This window comes from Budorcas taxicolor, chromosome 5 (assembly GCF_023091745.1).
Source record: "Budorcas taxicolor isolate Tak-1 chromosome 5, Takin1.1, whole genome shotgun sequence".
Classification (NCBI taxonomy): Eukaryota; Metazoa; Chordata; class Mammalia; order Artiodactyla; family Bovidae; genus Budorcas; species Budorcas taxicolor.
In genome coordinates, this window is record NC_068914.1 from 107,242,130 (window position 1) to 107,267,826 (window position 25,697).

General features: G+C 37.4%; 1 protein-coding gene across 1 annotated transcript in view; it reads right to left on the reverse strand.

Annotated features, from left to right (window-relative positions):
- The window catches only part of ANKS1B (ankyrin repeat and sterile alpha motif domain containing 1B), a 1,150,548-nt gene that overhangs the window by 491,454 nt on the left and 633,397 nt on the right, over nucleotides 1–25,697 (reverse strand). The window contains exons 13-14 of the mRNA XM_052640785.1: nucleotides 19,387–19,976; nucleotides 17,345–17,417 (exon numbers count right to left, since the gene is read on the reverse strand). Of these exons, the coding sequence (XP_052496745.1) occupies nucleotides 17,345–17,417; nucleotides 19,387–19,976 (663 nt within the window). The remainder of the gene's footprint in view (nucleotides 1–17,344; nucleotides 17,418–19,386; nucleotides 19,977–25,697) is intronic.

Below are 25,697 nucleotides of genomic sequence, written 5' to 3' on the forward strand. Positions count from 1 at the left end.
CTAAGTCATGTCTGACTCTTGGGACCCCATAGACTAGCCTGGCAGGCTCCTTTATCCATGGGATTCTCCGGGCAACATACTGTTGAAGATTTGATTTAAGATAAGTAACATTCCTAGAACAGTGCCTGATGCATATCAAGAGCCTACTAAAAAAGTTAATTACTTATTTCTTTGACAATTAAGAGTCCTCTGAAACCTGGTACAAAATACCGTAGCATGTGAAAGGTCAGTGAGTACTTCTACCTCCTAGGCATTTTCTGGCCCATGTATGTAAACACTCACAAACATGAAATCACACAAAACCACTTGGTAGTGTGATCCTACTAACTCAGATCCTACAAAACCACTTGGGAGTGTGATCCTTTTAACTCAGCTTGATTGGAAAATACAGAATATCATGTGGGAATGTTCTGAGTAATCAGATGACTCTCTCAAGAGAATCCCCATAAAAGATCTGGTAGAATGAGTAACTGAATGAAAAACAGGCAGAATGAGTAACTGAATGAATTATAAAACTGAATGGAGTCACTGTGGGGTAATGTTCTGCTCAGCTTGGCTGAACTTTGGGCAGGTTTCTTCCTCTCTGTACCTTACCTGCCTTTTCTTGGAGCAGTTGCTTTAGAAAACTTAAGACTGTAAATTCTTTCTCAGTTTCTTTGAGATGTAAATTTCTCCCTGACTCTTGTTGGTTTTACAATCCAGGAATGTCTTTCTAAGGACTTGGAAGTCATGTCTTTGAAATGCAGTCATCAAAAAAGATATTGCCCCTATCTCTCAGGTTCCATGGGAGGAACAAAAAGTATACTTCAGAGGAACAAGAAGTATCGATTAGCAAACACACACAGATGGCCTGATTACATTGACCAACCTTCCCCCCAACTGTCTTTTGGTACTTTTTTACTACCTCACTCCAGTTCTTAAAATCTCTCCCACCTTTGTCTCAGGGGAGTTGAGTTCAGTCTCTCTCCTCTGTTGCAATAGTCTTGAATAAGACTTCCTCCTTTTTAACTCCATCCAGTGCAATTTTTCTTTGACAAGACAGTCAGTAAGTAGAATCCAACTGTGAAACAAGTGTTCCTAATCATAAACGATGGTGATGATATAAAAGTACAATTTTTTTTTTTTTAAAAAGACCCTTGTCTTCATCCCTCCCTCCAGCTGCCAGTCAACAAACCAACAAATAAGATTTTGCCTTAGGGTAAGAGAAAGGGAAAAGAAAGAAGTGAATTCTAGGGAGCGATGACTCTTAGAGTCAAGCAGAAAATCAACTATAGTCATTACAGAAAAGTTACAATATCTTAAAGTTTGGCTAGACTTTGAGAAGAATGCACAAAGACTCTTGTGAGAAGGTACCCAAAAACATTCTTCTCACGATTTTAGTCAACTTAACTCTCTTAGTAAACAAAAAACTTTCATAAAGCTCCAGGTAAAGACCAATCAGCTGGATGAATCACAAGCTAGAATCAAGATTGCCAGGAGAAACATCAATAACTTCAGATACGCAGGTGATACCACCCAAATGGCAGAAAGCAAAGAGGAACTAAAGAGCCTCTTGAAAGTACAAAAGGAGAGTGAAAAAGCAGACTTAAAATTCAACATTCAAAAAACTAAGATCATGGCATCTGGTCCCATCACTTCATGACAAATACAGGGGGGAGAAATGGAAACAGTGACAGATTTTATTTTCTTGGGCTCCAAAATCACTGTAGACAGTGACTATAGCCACAAAATTAAAAGACACTTGCTCCTTGGAAATAAAGTAAAAGCAATGTGTTAGGTGCTCCATTGTGTCCGACTTTTGCAACCCTATAGACTGTAGCTCAACCAGGCTCCTCTGCCCATGGGATTCTCCAGGCAAGAATACTGGGGTAGGTTTCCATTTCCTTCTCTAGGGGGTCTTCCCAACCCAGGGATTGAGCCCAGGTCTTCCACATTGCAGAGAGATTCATTACTGTCCGAGCCACACAGGGAAGCCCCCTTGGAAGTAAAGCTAGGACAAACCTAGACAGTGTATATAAAAGCAGAGATATCACTTTGCCAACAAAGGTCCATCTAGTCAAAGCTATGTTTTTTCCAGTAATCACATACCAGTGTGAGAGTTGGACCATAAAGAAGGCTGAGCAACAAACTGAAGCTTTCAAATTGTGGTGCTAGAGGAGATTCTTGAGAGTCCCTTGGACAGCAAGGAAATCAAACCAGTCAATTCCAAAAGAAATCAACCATGAATATTCATTGGAAGGACTGTTGCTGACTCTCCAATACTTTGGCCACCTGATACAAAGAGCTGATTCATTGGAAAAGTCCGTGATGCTGGGAAAGATTGAAGGCAGGAGGAGATGGGGATGACAGAGGTTGAGATGGTTGAATGGCATCACCGACTCAATGGACATGAGTTTGAGCAAACTCTGGGAGATAGTGAAGGACAGGGAAGCTTGATATCTTGCAGTCCATGGAGTTGCAAAGAGTAAGACGTGACTAGCAACTGAATGGAGAAGACATTGGCACCCCACTCCAGTACTCTTGCCTGGAAAATCCCATAGATGGAGGAGCCTGGTAGGCTGCAGTCCATGCTAAGGGTCAGGCATGACTGAGCGACTTCCCTTTCACTTTTCACTTTCATACATTGGAGAAGGAAATGGCAACCCACTCCAGTGTTCTTGCCTGGAGAATCCCAGGGACGGGGGAGCCTGGTGGGCTGCCTTCTGTGGGGTCGCACAGAGTCAGACATGACTGAAGTGACTTAGCAGCAGCAACTGAACAACAACAAGACCAGCCATCTGTTTCTAAAGGCCCTCGGAGTATGCTGAGATTTTCGAACTACCTAGAAAACCTCTCTCTAAGAAGTCAGTTTTGAAACATGATTGTTAGTTACAAAATTCTGGCCTATGTCTGCGGGAGCAGGGTCATTCACTCGCCCTCCAAGGATAAATTAGGCATCTCTAAGCCTTGAAGAAACAGAGTGGTGGTAGGCAGTGTTCAAACATTTAAAATGTATTGGAATGCCAGCATGAATTTGCTGGACAGAAAAACATGATCTTTGAAAAATGGATATTATGACACATTTTAAAGTCTGAATGACTAAAACAGTGTGGTGTTGACATAAGAATAGATGCAGACACAGAAGACACACAATAGAAAGTGAATAAAAAGCAAAATCATTGGATATCAAGCACAAAATAATCGTGCATCTCCAATCAGTGAGGACCACATGAAATGATTTAGGGGGAACTGAGTCATCATCAATTAAAATAAGGTTTGATCCATACCTCATTTCTTATGTAAGAGGAAATTACATACAGATCAAATATAGAAACATAAAAATGATAAAAGTACTAGAAGAAATTATGCAAGGATTCTTTTATATTCTCAGAGTGTTGGAGCCTTTCCTAATAAAACACAAAACTCTGAAATCATTAATTTTTTAAAAGCTTGATTAAACCAACTACAAAATAATTTTTAAATTTTTGCATGACAGATTAGGCCACAAGGTAAATAAGAAACTGGGGAAAGGTAGTTACAACTTTGTCAAATACACTGAGTTATTTACCTAATAATAAAGAACTCCTTCAAATCAATAGAAATAGAGCAACAACATCTCCTAAAATGGGCAAAGGATATGAACAGATTGTTCAAAGAGAAGAGTGAATATAAATGAAACTTCAGTATATGAGAAGAACTCACTCAAATACAAGAAATGGCACAGAGATACTATTTTTCACCTGTCAAGTAAGGTCTGGAAGTCTGACAACACTGTGTATCAGTCAGGACACAAGAGGCTTCCTTTCATTGCTGGTATTGGGGTAGATCATTAAAACCTCTAAGAAGCGCAATTTAGCAATACTTATCAAAAGTTCAAATACCCATAAACCCTGAACCAGCAGTTTAGCTTTTGGGAATATATCCAACAGATATATGTCTGCAAGTGTAAAGAAATATGGTTACTCACTGCACCTTGTTTATAATAACATACTGAAAGCAATCTCTACTAATAGGAGGATAACTGTGCTACTTCATGCAACTAAATACCAGGAAGTGCTCTATATTCTGTTGTGGGATAATCTCCATTAATTTTAATGAAAAAGTTTAAAAGTAAGATAAAGAACAGTGTGTAGAATATGTTTTGTTGTTGTTTAGTCACTAAGTTGTGTCTGACTTTTTTGCGACCCTATCGACTGTAGCACACCAAGCTCCTCTGTCCACGGGATTTCCTAAGCAAGAATACTGGAGGAGGCTGCCATTTCCTTCTCCAGGGGATCTTCCCGACCCAGGGATTGAACCCATGTCTCCTGCATTGGCAGGCAGATTCTTTACCACTGAGACACCTGTAAAACAGCTTAAAATGGAAGGATAAAATTGGAGAAAGAATACACTTAATAAATACATATTTCAAATTAAAATCTTTAGGAAGAAAATTTCTTAAAATTCAAAAAGTTTAAATTATGAATTCTTAAAGTTTTCTTCTCTTTGAAATCTTAAAACTGAGACTATAGATGATCAGTAAAGAAATTTAGGATGTAAAGATCACTCAGGTTTAAGGAAACCATTGTGAGCCCACAGGAATTTGGATGCATCTGGCATATCCCCATGTCCTTTGTGTCACTGAACAAAAAATGTGCATAAAACCACATTTGATTCAGGAATACATGAGCAGATAAAATATATCTTAACTTAAATTTGTATTAGATATCAAACCTAGGCTCACTGAAATTCTCTTACTTAACATCTCATAATTTGAAATGTTCCATTTAATCCTTTTCCAAATCTAGACTATGTCTGATGTTTATTTAAGATAGGAACTCATGCTTAGATCTTCCTAAATGGAATAGAGGCTCTATGTTTTTCTCTGAGAGACTTTGGTGATATTTTTAGCACTAATCATGCGTATGAAAACTTTCAACTCTGGAAATTCAAAGTCTGGAGTACTCTCAAGAGTTTGGAAAATCTTTTTTTAAACTGGTAATTTTTCATTACTGCTTACATTTCCTTTGCATATCAGTTGTTTTTCTTCCCTTAAGATGAATGTTTATTTGTACATGTATACCTATATGCTCATACATATAGGTTTACGTGTGGAAAAGGTTGAAAACAAAACTTTTTTTAAAAGGATATTTGCATTTTTCCTGCAAGAGGCCTCATGTTTCCATCAAACTCTCAAAGCATTTGGTGACTCAAAAAGGGTTAAATATCAGTAAACAATGGACATTCAAACAGACACTCCTTCTTCTTTTCCTATGCCCACAACTTGTGCCTATGTTGTCAATTTCCCTCGAGTCTAGATGACTCTGACAGCAGCATCTCTGGCCATATCTTTCATACTCTGTCTTCAGGCTCTCAAAGCTCCATATTACAGTGAGTTGTTAGCATAATCACTTAAAAAATAATTTATTGCCTACATTTCCAAGTTTGTTGAAGAGAGTTGGCCTGTAGGTGGAAAAACAATCAAACTGTCAATAATTGTACTGTAATCAGGCATGTATACACACACTTGATCTTAGTTCACTGTCCTGGAATTTCTTCCTATTTGTTTTTATTAGTGGGGGAAATGGCATTATTTATTTTGTTAATAGAGTAAATAAATTTTTCCTTAATATATAAAAATGAACTAGAAAATCTATTTTATTGGTTACTTCTTCAAGAAAAAAAGCACATTTATTTATTTTAAGAAAATTTCTAGAAGGTGAATAGTCCATATGTGGATATAAAGCAACTATTTTACTGAGTGCTTATAAACTGCATTCAATTGCCTGGAGAGAAAAATGAACACAGTGAGCTCTAATTTAAAAGTTAAGGAGCTTTCTATGAAGGTAACATCATAATGACTAACAGATTTACTTTACAAGTGCTTTTATATAAATTATCTCATTTAATTATAATAATAAATTATTATTATCCTCTTTTTAAAATATAACAAAATAAAAGCTCAGAATGATGAAGTAACTTGTCCAGGGTCACACAACCAGCAAGGGATGGAACTGGGACTCTCACATTTTCTGATACCATATTTCATACTTTTTCACACATGATGAGTAGCTCTCCAACCTCACTGTCACATAATATTTTAGAGCATGCTTGTAATTTTATTAAGCATCCCTGAAATCCTGATATTCAAGTCATTAGCACATAGAACAGCTTACATAAAGAAGGCATTTTTTGAAAGGGTAAGTCATGGAGAAAGCTAAAAGTCCCCAGAAGAAAGGTCTGTACAGAGATTTTTCCTCATCACTGTACATGTGTAAGTCATAAGTAGACCACTGCCCCTTGCTCCTGCATTCTAATGAAAGCATTGTTCCTAACTGAGTTGTATATCTTTCACAAAATGGTGCATGGGGGAAATTCCTTCTAGAGTTTCAAGCTAGGAAAGAGTTCCTTTCTCTACATGCCTTGAAAATACGCCTTATGATGACATTTTTGTAGCCCACTTTTGTCTTGGTTGCCAAGAAACTCAACGGCAAGTTGTATGCTTAGTCTCAATCATTTTCTGATTTGGAATCAACATTTAAGAAAAATGGTCTGCATTTTAGTGCTTGTTTAGTTTTGGGGTCAAGCCAAAGTTCAGGAACCTGTAGGGGGAGCGTGCTTTGACTTGGTCAAGCCAAGTCAGTGGATAAGAAATGGGCCACTGTGAGTATTTGGTAGGTAGCTGCTACCTAAGGAAAAGCATACACTACTGAAATGCTAACTACTTTTTCTGGCACTAAGATTTTTTTTTTTTAAGAAGGTCAGTGGATCCAAGAAGCAGACAAAGTACAGTATCAGAAATGTATTTCAGTATTCCCATTCACAACATTAATCATTTGCACATGATTTCAGCTAGTAATTTAGCGTGTGTGTGTTAGTCATTCAGTCATGTCTGACTCTTTGCAACCCTGTGTAGCCTGCCAGGCTCCTCTATCCATGGAATTCTCCAGGCAAGAATACTGGAGTGGGTTGGCATTCCCTTTTCTAGGGGATCTTCCCAACCCAGGGATCAAATCCATGTCTCCTGCATTGCAGGCAGGTTTTTCACTGTCTGAAACACCAGGGAAGCCCTGTCTCCTAAAAATTAGTGAAAGGTAAGGTTTATTAAAATAATTGAGATTCTTAGGAGAAAGTCACTTTTGCATATAAAAACAAAGAACTTAAATATCTTATACACCTGTACCAAATAAAATAAACTTCTATTACATTAATATATTTTAAAAGCATCGTAAATGAGGATCTGGCAACATTCCTAGAAGAAGCTAGTTGAAATACACATATTGAAGATTTATTGATCATTTGTCCTTAAGAAATTAAGAATTGGAAAGCTTTAAAGGACACTCTGCCAAAGACTAATCCATAAGACAAAAGATAAATTATGCCATGGAATTATAGAGATAAGATCTAGTTCTAGCTTTTAATTTGCAAATTAGGAAACTGAGGTCCATTGTGAGGTGTTATTTTTCAAGTCATACAGCAAGTGAAAGAGAAGAGTGAAAAAGTTGGCTTAAAACTCAACATTCAGAAAACGAAGATCATAGCATCCCATCACTTCATGGCACATAGATGCGGAAACAGTGGAAATAGAGAGAGACTTTATTTTGGGGGGCTCCAAAATCACTGCAGATGGTGACTGCAGCCATGAAATTAAAAGATGCTTGCTCCTTGGAAGAAAAGTTATGAACAACCTAGACAGCATATTAAAAAGCAGAGACAGTACTTTGCCAACAAAGGTCCATCTAGTCAAAGCTATGGTTTTTCCAGTAGTCATGTATGGATGTAAGAGTTGGACTATAAAGAAAGCTGAGCACCAAAGAATTGATGCTTTTGAACTGTGGTGTTGGAGAAGACTCTCGAGAGTCCCTTGGGCTGCAAGGAGATCCAACCAGTCCATTCTAAAGGAGATCAGTCCTGGGTGTTCTTTAGAAGGACTGATGCTAAAGCTGAAACTCCAATACTTTGGCCACTTGATGTGAAGAGTTGACTCATTGGGAAAGACTCTGATGCTGGGAGGGATTGGGGGCAGGAGGAGAAGGGGACGACAGAGGATAAGATGGCTGGATGGCATCACTGACTCAATGGACATGACTCTGAGCAAACTCTGGGAGTTGGTGATGGGCTGGGAAGCCTGGCATGCTGCAGTCCGTGGAGTTGCAAAGAGTTGGACATGACTGAGTGACTGAACTGAACTGAACTGAACTGAACAGCAAGTTAGTGCAGTGGTAGGAGTAAGAATCAGATCAGACCTCCTTTCCTCTCTGAGAGTGAACTTCACCAGTGCAATTTTGTTTCACAGATTTTTACTGATTATGAAAGTAAGGTAAAACTATGATTAATGTCAAATGAGAATAAATTGCAGAGAAATGTATACAGCATGAATTCATGTTTTTAAAGCACAAGCAACATTCATCTATTTATCTATCTATCATCTTTCTATTTGGGATTGCATGAACTTAAAGAAAAGTGGAAGCATATACACCATGCTAACACTGGATATTCATAAAAAGAATGTAGATGTCCATCAGCAGATAAATGGATAAGAAAGCTGTGGTACATATACACAATGGAGTATTACTCAGCCGTTAAAAAGAATTCATTTGAATCAGTTCTGATGAGATGGATGAAACTGGAGCCGATTATACAGAGTGAAGTAAGCCAGAAAGAAAAACACCAATACAGTATACTAACACATATATATGGAATTTAGAAAGATGGCAATGATGACCCTGTATGCAAGACAGGAAAAAAGATGCAGCTGTCTATAACGGACTTTTGGACTCAGAGGGAGAGGGAGAGGGTGGGATGATATGGGAGAATGGCATTCTATCATGTATACTATCATGTAAGAATTGAATCGCTAGTCTATGTCTGACGCAGGATGCAGCATGCTTGGGGCTGGTGCATGGGGATGACCCACAGAGATGTTATGGGGAGGGAGGTGGGAGGGGGGTTCATGTTTGGGAACACATGTAAGAATTAAAGATTTTAAAATTAAAAAAAAAAAATTACAGAACTGAAAAAAAAAAAGAATGAAGCAAGGGAATAAGAGAAAAAAGTAAGATAATAGAATTTTGTGAAATGGTAATATGAAAATGGCATCACTGACGATGGACATGAGTTTGAGCGAGCTAGAGGTGGTTGGTGATGGACATGGAAGCTTGACGTGCTGCAGACCATGGGGTTGCAAAGAGTTGGACATGACTGAGCGACTGGACTGAACTGAATATGAAAATGAAGATTGAAAAATTCTATCTATAAAATTATTATTATACAAATTGACTGTGTACATAGACAAAGACTAGAAGGTCACTAGAATATATACACAGACCAGGACATGGACAAAAGGAAAAAGGCATTTTTGATCAGGGGTTGGGTTATGGGTATTTAAAAAATTTGTGTAGTTATTTAAAAATAGCTTTTCCAGTAACAAAAACTAAAAGAAATCAAATGAATCTCTTTTGTGAAACCACTGAAGCACACCTATTTTAACTCAGAACTGATAAAAAGACTTAATCACATTCAATAAAGCATTCACTTGGCAAAATGTAATCACCACCAAGGGCTTCCCTGGTGGCTCAGATGGTGAAGAATCTGCCTGCAATGTGGGAGACTGAGATTTGAACCCTGGGTAGGGAAGATCGCCTGGAGAAGGGAATGGCTACCCATTCCAATATTCTCGCTTGTTGAATTCCATAGACAGAGGAGCCCAGTGGGTTACATACAGTCCATGGGGTTGCAAAGAGTCAGACCCAACTGAATGACTAACTGATAATGGTAAGGACTGATAACTGTAACATTTATCTGCTTCATGTATAAGTGTTTACATATACATGTTTGCATATTCATGACTGTATAAATTGCCATTTGTTTACTATTTATTTATTTATTAAATTCACACATACTTTCTTCTAGTGAATGACGTAGACAATGAAAATGGTGTCAAAAAGAGTTGGATTCAACCAAGTGACTGAAGTGAGTGATGCTCACTATAAAAATTTTGGAAATTTTAGGAAAGCAGAAAATAAAAATCACTGATAAACTTACTCAGAGACATCCACTGTTAACTTTTTTCATATGTCCTTCCAGAACTTTTTTATGCATGTGTATTAAAAGATGGGATGATAATTTATTTGGTTATCAATTTTTTCCACTAAGTATATTATGGCTGTATTTCCATGGTAATAAAAATAGACTCAATGTCATTTTAAATTAGCTATTCAACATTTCATCATAAGGAATTATAGTAACTGATTTTACAAATCTCTATAAATGGTAATTTGTTTTGATTCTATTTCTTAAATGATCATAAATGATATACATATATGTATATACACACACACATCTACATATTTTGCTCCTGTCCTGTTTCCTTAGGATACATTCCTAAAAGTGATATTGCTGGGTATCATTGTTCTTAAATTCATAGAACTCTCAAAATTTTATACTCAAGTATTGAAAATACTAGTAGATAAATCCTTTGTTATCAGAATAGTGTATCATAGAAACAACCAGTATAAGCTTTAAAGTTTTTCTCATGGGTAAATGACTTATGTTTATCACTTCATTCCTCATTACAAATTGGGAAAACAAATTTGTATCAAAAACAAATTTGAAAGTAATCATTATGATGATCCATAGCTTATGAAGGTCTGTATCTATATTTCCAATCACTCCTAATCATTTTTACCTCCTACTCTCTTACAAGTATGAGGTTATTGATGGTAGACTTTGTAAAATGCACTGACATTTATGTGGAAGTCATGCAGCTACTATTTTTAAAGTGTCTACAAAGAAGACTCTGAAACTGTTCTCCAGCTTAATGGTGAATGTACAAGAGGTGTGTGGTCTATCAAAAATATCAGCTATATCCTTAAGATTTGTTGTTGTTGTTGTTTAGTTGCTTAGACATGTCTGATTCTTTTTTGTGGCCCCATGAACTGTGGCCCGCCAGATTCCTCTGTCCCCCAGGCAAGAATACTGTAGTGGGTTGCCATTCCTTCTCCAGGGCATCTACCTGATCCAGGGATCAAACCACATCTCCATGTCTCCTAAACTGCAGGTGGATTTGTTACTGCTGAGTCACTGGGAAAGTCTGTCCTTAAGATCTTCATAATTTATTAGAAGTAATGGGTCATTATTCATCCCTGGAGTTGGGAAGATTCCCTGGAGGAGGGCATGGTAGCCCATTCCAGTGTTCTTGCCAGGAAAATCCCATGGTCGGAGGAGCTTGGAGGGCTACCGCCCATGGGGTTGCAGAGTCGGACACGACTGAGCAATGAGCAGCAGCAGCATTCATCCTTGGTTTCACTGAAGATTTTTTAAGGGAAAATGGATAGAAGGGACTTGAAAAACATGAATTGTTAACAATTTGAGCTTCCCAGTGATAAAATATATTATCTCTGAAAGTAGTGAAGTTATCATCATGGGATGTATGGGAACAGATGTTGACTGATCATATATGAAAGATGGTGTAGAAAGGGTATCAGTATAAGTTGAAGACAGCACTTGCTCACCTCTTCAGGCCTCTTCTAGAAGATTAAATATTATGTTGAAGGGAAAACAATGTACAGGTTCCAACTATTGATACATTGTAAGCAAATATTAGGCCACCCTAATATTTAGAATAACACCCAATTATTTCATACTCAAGAGAAACTGAATTTCACAAATGAATATTACTTGTACTTTCAAAGAATCTCAGTTTCTAGTGATCAAAATCTATATTATGGAGGTTATTTTAGTTTTTAATGACTATTTAGAATAAAAGATGTTAAATAAATTTTAAGGTCTATTTTGCTAAGGACACAATTGCTTGGTTGATTAAATAGTATCTCTTGATAGAGATTAGTGAACTCAGGCTAGTTTAATGGTCACTTAATTCATATTGCTACATGGTTATTCTATTATTGAGGGATTTCTTAGATTTAATCTATCTGGGGAAAAAAAACAAGTTACTCAGTGAAGTGTTATATAAAATAATAATAAAAATAAGTTCTCTCTTGATTTAGACAAAATAGTGTGCTTGTAAGCTAGCGTATTCCACTACCCACCTTCCCCCAGTTGGCTCTATTAAAAATAGTGCTGTAAAGAGAAATAAAAATCAAAACTAAATTATGCCTGTTGCACAGCATTTCACAGAGAGGATTTTATGTACAATTTAACAGTTCATGGAAAAAAGAATATTACTGGAGGCAAGGAAATTCTTCCTCTGAAAATAAGTGAAACCCAAATCATTATTAGCATATGCATTCACTTTTGGGAGGTAGGAGATATTCAGGTCTGTGATTCATTTTAATATATGACCATGTGGTTTGTGCTTTAGGAGGGCTTTGGGGTTTGAGCTAAAGTCTTCCATACCAAATTAGGTTTTGCTAAGAGCAAGTGGTTGGTTTTACACTTAAACACCTCAGTTGGCTCTCTATAGTGCATATGCATATGAATTGAACTAAAGAGAAAGAACAAAAGGGCTGGCTTCCATTGTTCTTTATAGTAACATATTTTATTGAAAGGAATATGAACTTCAGGAAGAAATCAATCTACATTTGAAGGAGCTGACTTTGACAAGTTACCCTTTCTTCATCTATAAAATGGGTATAATACCACACTGACTTATTCAGAGAATTAAATGTTCACAAAAGTAAGTTGCATAGCATCTGGCGCACAGGAAAAGAGGAATACAATTCAGCTTCTTTCCTCTTTGTCGTTTCTCTAACAGGGGAACTCTAGGAAATTCTAAATACATTAAAAAAAACAAAAAACAAACATGCTCTCCTACAGTTTGAGGAATGATATTCTCATCAACAATCTCAGCAGGAGGGCAGCTATCAGCTACATCAGAGGCAAAGTCCCTCTGGATGCAGATCTAAGCCATGTGAATAAATATCAGGGACCTGGAAGCAACTAAAGCATCATGGGGAGCAACTTCTGAAGCTGTGGGGATGTCAGCCCCAGCCATTCAGAAATAGAAGCTCTTTGGGGAAAGGGCCACGTGAGCTCTCTCCCTCCAGTAGACCAGAGAGAAGGTGAAGCATAGCTCAGGAGGAGAGACCCTTTAGTCTGCCTTAGAGAGTTCCTAAATTCCTAGAAACTCTCCATGGAGGGTCTCTATGGCTATGAGGAACCCTGCACTGTTACCTGGTCCTTAGACTCCTGGAGGAAGAGAAGCAAAAGCTTAGAAAGCAGGATGGTGGATTATCATTAACTACTGTTTTCAGGCTTCCCTGGTGGCTCAGTTGGTAAAGAATCCGCCTGCAATGTTCGACAGCTGGGTTTGATCCCTGGGTTGGGAGGATCCCCTTAAGGAGGGCATGGCAACCCACTCCAAGACTCTCACCTGGAGATCCCCACGGACAGAGGAGTCTGGCGGGCCACACAGTCCATGGGGTCGCAAAGAGTCGGACATGACTGAGTGACTATGAGCGCGCGCGCGCACACACACACACACACACACACACACACACACACAACTTTCAGAGCTATGTATTCTCTAGCAAATAACTTCAGAATTGCTTTATGTATTCAGTGTAGATGGTGCAGTCTATGGTAAAAGTCTTTACACATTCATTTTAATAGCTTTCATTTATAAATACAATTTAGGTGAAATTCATATATTCGCAAAAGTAGAGTTTTAAAAGACTTTAGAATATTCCTCTGAATACAATTCAGTCTTCAGTATAAGAGGAAAAAAATCCCAGCTTTAAACAATACCTTTTAATGAAATACTAATTTTACATTCAGGTACCTGAAATCAATTTAATACAGTCCATATACCTAAAGTAGCATAGCAGGAGATTATAGAAACCAGTTTAGAAATAGGGAGGTTGTTTATAAGATTATCTACCACCCCTGTATGGTAAAGTCTGGGCACTTGATTTTACTATGTATTTGCTGTTATGTAAGATAAGCGGGTCTGGTGGAGCCAATTGTTGTCTCCACTTTACTTAAGTGGTCCTCCCTGGTGGCTCAGATGGTAAAGCATCTGCAATACGGGAGACCCAGGTTCTATCCCTGGGTCGGGAAGATCACCCGGAGAAGGAAATGGTAACCCACTCCAGTACTCTTGCCTGGAAAATTCCATAGACAGAGAAGCCTGGTGGGCTACAGTCCATGGGGTCACAAAGAGTCGGACATGACTGAGAGACTTCACTTTCACTTTCTTTCTGTACTTAAGTGATCCTCAGTTTCATCAAGAAGATCATCAACGTGATTCTTGGAAAGTGTAACAATCTGAAGTGGTTCCAGTGAACATGGTGAATTTCCTAACTTGAAAGTACTTCTTTGTTATACAAAGACAATGATTAAGAAATGAAACTTCAAGAAAGACTTCATATGAAAGCAACTTAGAATATGAATAGTTAAAGCTTAACTACAATTTTCACTGGTTAAAAAGAAAAGCAAGATTTCCCAAGTATTTCTTGCTGTGTGGTACATACTCTATGTAGAAGGATCAGTTATGTATATCCGGATAAAAAGGTAAAATAATTTATATTTATTGATCACCTGCTTACCTTGCAGCAACCTTATAAGGGAGTTGTTAAAAATCTGAATTTATAGGGGAGGAAATTGAGATCAAAGGTCACAAAACCACTAAAACATGACACTGGGATCTGAACCTCAAAACCTGCTCTCTGAACAAATCCTGTATCTGGGAGTACATGATGATGTAAAATGTACTATCACATCACATGTACAGCATTACCAAAGAACAGGATGTTCTACGTAAAATGAAGTATTCAATATAATTGAATCCTACTGCCAAAGTGTTTAGCATGTAAGTCTGATTTCCGGTGGGAAGCCAGACACTGTGTTTGTAAAAATCATCCATGAATGTTAGTCCGAGTGAGACCCTAAGGGACTGACCTAAAATAAAGTCAGTAAATATTATTTACTTTTATTTCTGTCTTAGTCCTGGACAACTGGGGATGCCAGCAGTTTCTAACTACTATGTAAGTGCTGAGGAAACTTTTTAAAAGAGAGAGAAAACTGATTTCTATGAGTGGAACTAGTTATATGATTCATAGAAACTGCTCAAACTTTGAGCTGATTCATAGGAATGGAGATGGAAGAGTGCCAAATCCTTTTCCAGTTCAATAAATATTTTGTTTATGAAAACGCCTGAAATTAGAAATGCAAGTGGGGTCAGGCGAGGGCAAATATAAACAATGAAACATAAGGGGCAAGAGTTTGGAAAATTCAGTGTTGATTCTTGATCCATAATGTATCTCCATTGCTTATGGTTTTATTCTCCCCCAAAGGACATGAGTTTGAGTAAACTCCAGGAGTTGGTGACGGACAGGGAGGCCTGGAATGCCGCAGTCCATGGGATTGCAAAGAGTCGGACATGACTGAGTGACTGAACTGAACTGAATCACTTTCTGAGGTTTTTAGCAACAAAAATCATAAATGCTCATAAAACTATGCAGCTCTGATGAAGCCAGGCATAGTGCTTGGCTCAGTGACCTTCCAAAACAAAATTCCAGGCACTGATAACATATATTTGGTAAAGTAGTATTTCCTGTGTTCACTCTAAATTTACCTCCTGTTGATTTCATTGCACATCTTTTCCTTGTTGTCAAGTGAAAAGAGAATATTCAGATTTCAAAATAATTTAGAGCATTTAAATCAATACATTCGAGATTTTTTCTCTTCTCTTTGCCAGGGTACATTGGAATTTATGGTCTCTTTTAGTAATTCCTCTTCCCTGGTACCAATTGACTGTCAGCTTTGTTATGACCTGCATTCTAATTGACACATCACAATTTCAGGGAATACAGCAAATTGAACATGAAAGCTGTGAGACTAGCTGACATTATAAAGTTCTTAAAAAAAGGGCTGGTGTGTGTTTTCCTTCATATGCCCATAGTGTCTAACACAACATCTCCCTCATGATAGAGCAATGGAGAGCTAAAACTTAATACATGTCTACATATGTCAGACTCTACTCACATGCCATTGAACGTGTTTCTACAATGATCCTATATTAATATCTTCATTTTATGAGGAAACTGAGTGAGTTGCCTAAGATCAAGCAGCTAGTAAACAGCAGGACTGATATATGAATTCATGTCTGTCTGACTTTTTATTTCACCATGTTATTTCCTGACGAGACTCAGTACCCCAATACATTAGACATGGAATATCATCTTCACAGGGTTGTTTATCACTTTAGTTCTAGCTAGTCTCGACAGGGAAAAACCTTCTGCCCAGTAAAGCTGTAATTCACAAATGGCCTGATGGTCAATTGGAATGCCACACATTATGGCCAATTACTTAGTGCATAATTAGTGTGTAATTAAGAAGTGAAAATTAAGGCACATACAGAACCAGTCTTTGTTAATAGTAATGATGCTTTGGGGATTGAGTCTTTCATTTTCATTATCACTGTAGAAAAACATGAGTAAAGGATAGGATGGCAATCTGAGAGGGGAAAAGAGGAGAATTAAGTGAAAATAAACTGGATTTGTTGACTACTAAAATGTCCTTCAAAGGCAATTTTGCCTGAGTGGCTTTTCTAACATTTACTCTTATTTTCATTATAATCATGTTTGTAACATTTTCACAATTCTATGGTACTATCTGAAGAATTTTATAATATTACTGTTCAATGTCACCTGTCTTCCAACAGAGATGCATTAAGTCTCTGCTTAAATATTCTCAGTAACGGAGAATTTACTAGGATAAGAAAACACATTCTACCTTCACATCAGTCAAAAACAAACAAACAAACAAACATTCCCTGCAGTTTTCTTGAAATTATTCTTTAATCATGTCTGAAAGAACTATCTGGCAACATGCATTTCTAGGCTGGCTCTTTGGATACTGGAAAAGTCCTCAATGTTTATCATCATTTGTGTGTGAAAGAGATAGCTACATGTGTCATCATATCATGTTTGTGTCACTAATCAAAGTCACATGATTTTGGTACATTTTTGGTAGTTTTTTTGTTTGTTTTTTGTTTGTTTTTTTAGTTTTTAAAGACTAAAACAAATATGTTTCAGTGAAAATTATTTAGTCTTTTAAAAAAATGATCACTTACTCCATTACTCTTGCCTGGAGAATCCCCATGGACAGAGGAGCCCAGTGGGCTATAGTCTATAGGGTCACAAAGAGTTGGACACAACTGAAGCAACTTAGCATGCATGTATGCCCATACTTAACTCTACATTAATGTTAACTGGCATAGTAAAATAGCACATGGGGAAGAAAATCTCAGTTTGCTAAATCTATATAGTTGATGTTGTTTAGAGATCATGGTTGTTTGACATGAATGGAGGGAAATAGCTATTATTATTATGGTAAAAGATGAATTATCTATAGACTCCTATCATTTTATAACTAGTCCCTGAGTGCATTTATTCATTACAACATAAAGGAGAGATTTCCTTACTTGTGTTCTCACCATTAATTTCTTGAAGTTCACTGTTAATTCCAACATCTATGGAATTCATTATTTTGTCAATCTGTGTGAAACAAAAAACATATAAAATGAATTATTACATTTGCTTTGTGTTGCACTTTTGTTTTCTAAAATTTTTATTAATTTTTATTTTTTATACAAATTTTAAAGGCAATTTCCCTTTACAGTGATTACAAAATATTGGCTGTATTCCCTGTGTTGCACAACACATCCTTGACCCTATCTTTTAGCTAATAGTTTGTACCTCTTAGTTCCTCACCTCTGTATTGTCCCTCTGGCCTCCACTGGTAACACTAGCTTGTTCTCTGTACCTGTGAGTCGGCTTCATTTTTGCTATATTCAGTAGTTTGTTGTATTTTTTAGATTCCATATATAAGTGATATCACATAGCATTTATCTTTCTCTTTTTGACTCATTTCATTGAGCATACAGCACTGCATTTTAAAATGACTTTCCACTGCCAGAAGCATATATTCTTGATATTATTGCCACTGCAAAACTCCAATTAAGAGACCAACAGAGAAAGATTCAAAGGGAGACAGACATCTTTTGCATTGCTTTTAGAAATACAAATTTTATTTCCTTTTCTTAAACTTTCAAAATCAGCTTGCCTTTTCTTTGTATTTCCTAAAATGAACTTTGTTCAGATCTACATGGGTCAGTAAGTTAGACATTGTGAATTCTTTAAACTCAGAAGGGGAAGGAGCTGAGGATAAGTTCATGTGACAATGTCTACCCTCTCAGTCATTCTTCCTCTTGGATCTGAGAGCATGCATCTCATCTGACCAGTGAAGTGCGGCCATTGGAACCAAGTTCTGATTAAATGGTATGACCAGCCACAAGCTTATTTGTAGCATATAATCACAAGAATCTAGGAATGGCAACAACTTGATTCTAAGAGATAAGTTATATTATTTGCAGAGTTAATAAATATAAGAAATGGATAGATCTGAGTAAACTATCAGACTACTACTATGGAATTCATAGGAAGATATGACTGTCTCAGCTTTAGCTATTTATGCTTTAAACAGGTCATCATCCTAGCAGCCTTAGTGAGATAGCAGGTTTCAGAAATGACAATGAGCATTACTTAAATGTCCCATTTTGTTCACTCTGAAACAGATGCAGAGAGATTAAGTGATTTTCTCAAACAGCTCAATTCAGAATGTCAATACCAGACCATTTCTATTTCTCAGAATACTCTAGTGACCTATTGTGCTTCAAAACCTAATTCTACTGGCACAATCTTTTGAGAGACAAAATGTGACATTTTAGAATGAAATGCTGAGGAAGAGTGTGGTCCATTCTTTGCAGAAATTCAAGAAAAAGCAAGAGACTTCATTCCTTTATGATACAGCCCTCTTCCTGGAGAAAGGATGATATATTATTAACCTTAAAAGGGCACTTACTTCCTGAGTAATTCCAAGAAATTGAAGACTTTGTCTTTAAGTAGAGCTTAAATTGGTCATACTGGACTGCACCCATTTTTCTTTAATGTCCAGTAGTTGTAAAGGGAAATATTAAGTAACTTGTGTATTTTGTATGGTACTTGGAGAAGAGCCAGGACCTTTCTGTTTAGTATGAAGATTATAAGAAGCTCTTCTGAAATTATAAGATACTTTAAAGAAGGAAGATGAGCTAACAGAGTTTAGCAATTAACAAAATGATATAAAGCAAACAAAAATACAAAGATTTTTCTCCATTTGTCAGCTGCAATGCTTAGTAGGGCACAATGTGAACATTTTTCTTGTACCTCATAGCTAGTTATTACTTCTGTTTGATATCAATTTCTATGGAAAAAACAGATATCCCCTCACGTGTGGAACAGTGTTTGTTTCTATGCTTGCTGTGAAATTATCATGTATTACCTCTAGAACTTTTCCTTTCCACTTGGATCTATTTGTGTTAATTTTTTTTTCTTCTGAAAGACTTAAAAAGCTGAAAATCCCTTCCTCAAAACTCACTTGATGCTAAAGCTTTATGTAAAGAATAACAAGAAGAACAAATCTTACTTCTTCCCATTCAGAAGTGAAAGATGGTGTTCTTTCAGAATTCCCTTTAGAGCTGTGATCAGCAGGTGAAGATTCACTCCAGTTAACTCTTGACGTTTTCTCATTTGAAGGGTAGGCAATGAGATCAGAATCCGATTTAGAGACATTTTTGGATAAATGCATGTCAATCAGGGCTTTTGGTAATGACCTTATTCTCCCCAGGGTACACGCTCTCTCCACAAATCCCCCAGTGTTCACAATCCACTGGTCCCCATTCCGGGATCCACTTCTAGCTGTTCTTGTGCCAACAATGGTATGGTTTTCGAGTTGGCTGCTTTTTTTGTGAAAAATTGTTCTACTGACCACCTTGGGTTTAATTTTCTTTACCACAGGTTCTGATTTATTTTCTATTGGAGTTTGCTTGAAAGGCAAAGGACTATTTGCCAAACTGACTTCATCTTTTCCTTCTTCACGTTCATCTCTTTTCCCATAGAGATGAAATGGATTTTCAGGGGACTCACAGGCTGGAGAGGATCCATGGAGGAGGCCTGCAAATTGCCCAGGATCATATTCTTTTGGGGGATCAATGTCCTCCTGCTGAGAGAGATCATCTGCAAAAGAGAAAAACAAAAGGTCTGGATGCTCATTTGGAAAGGACTCTGAAAGCCCCAATACAATAGCAGCACCCTTTTGAACCTGTGCAATGTCCAAACAGTTGATTTATTGTTACACAGTGATATCTTCACTTTATGAAATACCCATGACCCTACAGTGCCATGTAAAATAAATGTGTGTGTGTGTATATATATACCAGATCTTCCTGATATACTTTAGGGTGTATTTCCAAGTTATGAATTGGTTATTAATTGGGTAGTTGCCCACCCTTCTCCTTTGTCCCCAGGGAGTATATTTTATACTGGATAACAAAATTAGGTTTTCTTAAAATGGGACACCCATGTTCAAACTTCTGCAGTAAATGAATCATTGTACAGTTAGGACATCAGGCAGGTAAATCAAGATCATATATAATGACATCCTTTTGCCCTTTTCCCAGCAAATAAAATAAAAAAACAAAACCTTGAAAAGTAGTATAATTCGGAATAATTTAAAGGTAATAATCCTAAAGTGTTACTTCAAATATAAAATTAAGATTAATTCTACACAAATTATATGATTTAGACAAAAAGGATTTATCCATACTTAACAGGCAAACAATGCAATATCACTAAAAAGTGAGACACTTTTACAACAAACTGATGTTGCACTACTAACACAAAGCTGTCCTTTTCTTTCTTCTATGAAGCAGAATTAGTTATTTTTTAATTTCTTCAGATCTTTGAAAATGTAATCCAGAAAAGAAACCAAAGAAGAATTAAATTTTTATTACTTTAATTTTTCTAAGATGAAACATAAATGTTCTCTGAGATTTAAAATATGTGTGTGTGCTCAGTCATGTCCAACTCTTTGTGGCCTCATGGACTGTAGCCTGCAAGGCTCCCCTATCCATGGAATTTTCCAGGCAAGAATATTGGAGTGGGTTGCCATTTTCTCCTCCAGGGGATCTTTCCAACCCAGGGATCGAACCCTTGTCTCCTTTGTTTCCTACATTGGCAGGTGGATTCTTTACCACTGCACCCCTTGGGAAGCCCTGAGATTTAAAATACACTATGCTTTTTTTAATGACCTAATTTGTCTTTTAAAGACATGGTGTGTAAAAACATGGCCAAAGAAATTAACTAAAGGAGTCAGTCTACTTTTTTGACTGGTCACTTTAATTAATATTCAGCTAAATATTTGCCATGATCAAAAGTTAAATTACCTGATAAGCCTAATCTTCTGAAAAAGTAAAATATAGCCAATGTGGTAGATAAAATATAACAAATTCAAAGTTGACTTGCTGATTCACAACTTAAAGAAGTTAGTTATTATTATAAGCCAAAAACACCAAAGTTTTTATAAGTTAACAAGTAACATTTACTAGGCATGTGCTACTAGGCATGTGAAGCTAAGTCACTTCAGTCGTGTCCAACTCTGTGCGACCCCATAGACGGCAGCCCACCAGGCTCCCCTGTCCCTGGGATTCTCCAGGCAAGAACACTGGAGTGGGCTGCCATTTCCTTCTCCATGAAAATATTCCATAAATGAATTTCAGTAACTCTTAAGCATTCCACAAAATTTCCTAAGAACCTGTGAGAGTATAATACCTGGCAATCCTCTCTAAAACAGAAATTCACCTATCTGCTACATTACTGCTGATGATCTGAGATGTACATGATCTCTAAAAAATAACAGTACTGAATAAAACTGAAAGGATCATCCAAGTTCCTACATAATACCAAAGTATTTATCCAGGATTACTGAATAAATCATAGCAATTTGGTATCCTTTTCAGAAAAAAAAATCTCAGAACTTACAAGCATGTGGCATTTCACACTGTACCAACTGAGTAACAGTAAATGAAGGTATAACCACTACAAATTCTTCACCAACTTTTGTGTCCTGAAATATGATGTCTGCCCCTGGCAGCTACCATTCCAATTCCACAGGGTATTTTCCAGCCAGACAAGCTGTACAATGATCATTCTTTTCAAAACATTCCAGACCATTCTCATTTTCTTGAATCATAATATCTTCCTTTGTACAATGACCATTGTTTTCAAAACAATTAGAGGTAATATTTATATCCCTTTATGTGATCATCATAACAATTCTATGAAATGATTAATAACAACCATGCTTTTCTAATCAAAAGAGATTTGGTCGGAATATGTAAACAAATTGTCAACCTCAATAAATCTCAATAGATATTTGCCCAAGGAATGCTACAGACAAATCAGCTTTCTTAATTGAAGTTTGGCCCCAGCTCCATATGCTTTTGTCTCTCTTGGAGCTAATAGAAGCAGGTACGATCCTGGCTTTATATATTCTCCAGACCTCACCCAGGTTCCTATTTAGCTGTCCCAAATAAACATGCTCTCCTTCCCAGACCTAACACAGTGCTGAGTAGAAGAAAAAAGGGTCAGGATGAGAGATCCATGAGACAATGATCTGAGAGAGAAACTATCTGTACCACCCCGTACTCTCACAAGTACTTTATCTTCTCATAAAAACTTTCTAGTGTACTGGACATGAATTTTTCCCTCCTCTTGCAACAGAGATTTTTCTTGGAGGAGAAGAGTGCATGGAATGTAAGGCAAAGCAGCCTTAAACTGTCTAAGGCTAGAGTATATGCCCTATTACATCCATTTTTTGAAGTCAAAATTAATACATAGACAACTTACTTTGTTAAATGTGCCCAGCTAATAAGTAGTTAAGCTGAGATTCAAACTAAGGCCTATCGGATACTCATATCCATTGGCCTGGAAAATTTATTATTAAGATAAATGAAAAGTCTAGGGTTCAAGGACAATCAAATAGGCTCTTTGTGGGAAGTGATATGTCTCTCCTGTTGATGACTATTTCTGGAATTTGGGAAAAATGGATGAGAAGGATTTTTTTCCTGCTTCATGGAGGTAAGCTAATACTAACAGAAAGTAAAATATGGTATTCTGTTCCAATTTATTGTCTCCTTTTTCTTGCTGGGATACTTGGCTCTCCTATAATGCTTTATACCATAAGTAGGTTGGTATGAGATGACAATAATGGGTAAATAATGCAGAAGGAAGGAAAATTCAGAAATAAAGAAGTTTAGAATTTTATTTTGCAAGTTGCTGAAGAAGGCTAAAGGGTTCAAGTATGAGAGGGAAAATTGAAATAGGGAACAGAGTGCTTCGAGGCTGTATATTGTCACCTGCTTGTTTAACTTATATGCAGAGCACATCATGAGAAACGTTGAGCTGGATGAAGCACAAGCTGGAATCAAAATTGCCAGGAGAAATATCAATAACCTCAAATATGTAGATGACACCACACTTATGGCAGAGAGCGAAGAAGAACTAAAGAGCCTCTTGATGAAAGTGAAAGAGGAGAGTGAAATTGGCTTAAAACTCAACATTCAGAAAGCTAAGATCATGGCATCTGGTCATCACTTCATGGCAACTAGATGGGGAAACAGTGACAGACTTTAACTTTGGGGACTCCAAAATCACTGCAAATGGTGACTGCAGCCATGAAATTGAAAGACATTTGCCCCTTGGCAGAAAAGTTATGACCAACCTAGACAGCATATTAAAAAGCAGAGACATTACTTTACCAACAAAGGTCCATCTAGTTAAAGCTACATTTTTCCCAGTAGTCATGTATCAACGTGAGAGTTGCACTATAAACAAAGCTGAGCACTGAAGAATTGATTCTTTTAAACTGTTGGAGAAGGCTCTTGAGAGTCCCTTGGACTGCAAGGAGATCCAACCAGTCCATCCTGGGGGAAATCAGTCCTGAATATTCATTGGAAGGACTGATGCTGAAGCTGAAACTTCAATATTTTGGCCACTGGATGCTAAGAACTGACTCATTTGAAAAGACCCTGATGCTGAGAAAGATTGAATGCAGAAGAAGAAGGGGATGACAGAGGATGAGATGGCTGGATGGCATCACTGACTCAATGGACATGAGTTTGAGTAAACTCTGGGAGTTGGTGATGGACAGGGAGTCCTGGCATGCTGCAGTTCATGGGGTCACAAAGAGTCAGACACAACTGAGTGATTGAACTTAACTGAACTGAAGGGAAAAAAAAAACCCTGTAAATCACAGTCAAGAGGTTTCTGATCATGTTCACTATAGTGAGATATTTAGGAGCATAACATTATTTAAACTTTTCTTTGAATATTAATATTAGGTTACCATCCCTTCTGTGATTTGATCAAAATAACTATAATTACATCTGCAAAGTGCTTTATAATATCCAAGTCCTCTAGTCACAAGCAGTCCCTTCTCTCAGTAAAAGAGAATTTGATTATTAGCTCATAACCCTAGGCTTTTGAAGAATAGTTCTTGCCATTAAGATAGTTGATAACATTCTTGCCAAGAGTTCTGAAAAGGCAAATATTACCTATTTCAGTGGCCAAACCATAAGAATTTCTCAAATCAAAGACAGTGAGAAGCTGATATGGAACCTCCTGGGATATCTATTCAGTTAACTGAATGCAGTTACAACCTCCTTTAGCCTTTAGCCACACCCCATCCTGTATCCATTCCTCCCATAGGATTTTAGAGGTTACATGTGGCCAAGTACTTTGCTCTGGTCAGCGGCACAACTGCACTCACCTCACACACTAGCAAAGTAATACTCAAAATCCTCCAAGCCAGGCCTCAACAGTATGTAAACTGTGAACTTCCAGATGTTCAAGGTGGATTTAGAAAAGGCAGAGGAACCAGAGATCAAATTGCCAACATCTGCTGGATCATAGAAAAAGCAAGAGAGTCCCAGAAAAACATCTACTTGTGCTTTATTGATTATGCCAAAGCCTTTGACTGTGTGGATCACAAAAAACTGTGGAAAATTCTTAGAGATGGGAATACCAAACCACCTTACCTGCCTTCTGAGAAATCTGTACTCAGGTCAAGAAGCAACAGTTAGAACTGGACATGGAGCAACAGACTGGTTCCAAATCAGGAAAGGAGTACGTCAAGGCTGTATATTGTCACCCTGCTTGTTTAACTTATATGCAGAGTACATCATGAGAAATGCTGGGCTGGAGGAAGCACAAGCTGGCTTCAAGATTGCTGGGAGAAACATCAATAACCTCAGATATGCAGATGACACCATCCTTATGGCAGAAAGCAAAGAAGAACTAAAGAGCCTCTTGATGAAAGTGAAAGAGGAGAGTGAAAAAGTTGGCTTAAAACTCAATATTCAGAAAGCTAAGATCATGGCATCCAATCTCATCACCTCATGGCAAATAGATGGGGAAACAGTGGAAAAAGTGACAGACTATTTTGGGGGGCTCCAAAATCACTGCAGATGGTGACTGTAGCCACGAAATTAAAAGATGCTTACTCCTTGGGAGAAAAGTTATGAACAACCTACACAGCATATTCAAAAGCAGAGACATTACATTACCAACAAAGGTCCTTCTAGTCAAGGCTATGGTTTTTTCTGTGGTCATGTATGGATGTGAGGGTTGGAGTATAAAGAAAGCTGGGTGCTGAAGAATTGATACTTTTAAACTGTGGTGTTGGAGAAGACTCTTGAGAGTCCCTTGGACTGCAAAGAGATCCAACCAGTCCATCCTGGGGGAAATCAGTCCTGAATATTCACTGGAAGGACTGATGCTGAAGCTGAAATTCCAATACTTTGCCCAGCTGATGCGAAGAGCTGACTCATTTGAAAAGACCCTGATGCTGGGAAAGATTGAGGGCAGGAGGAGAAGGGGATGACAGAGGATGAGATGTTT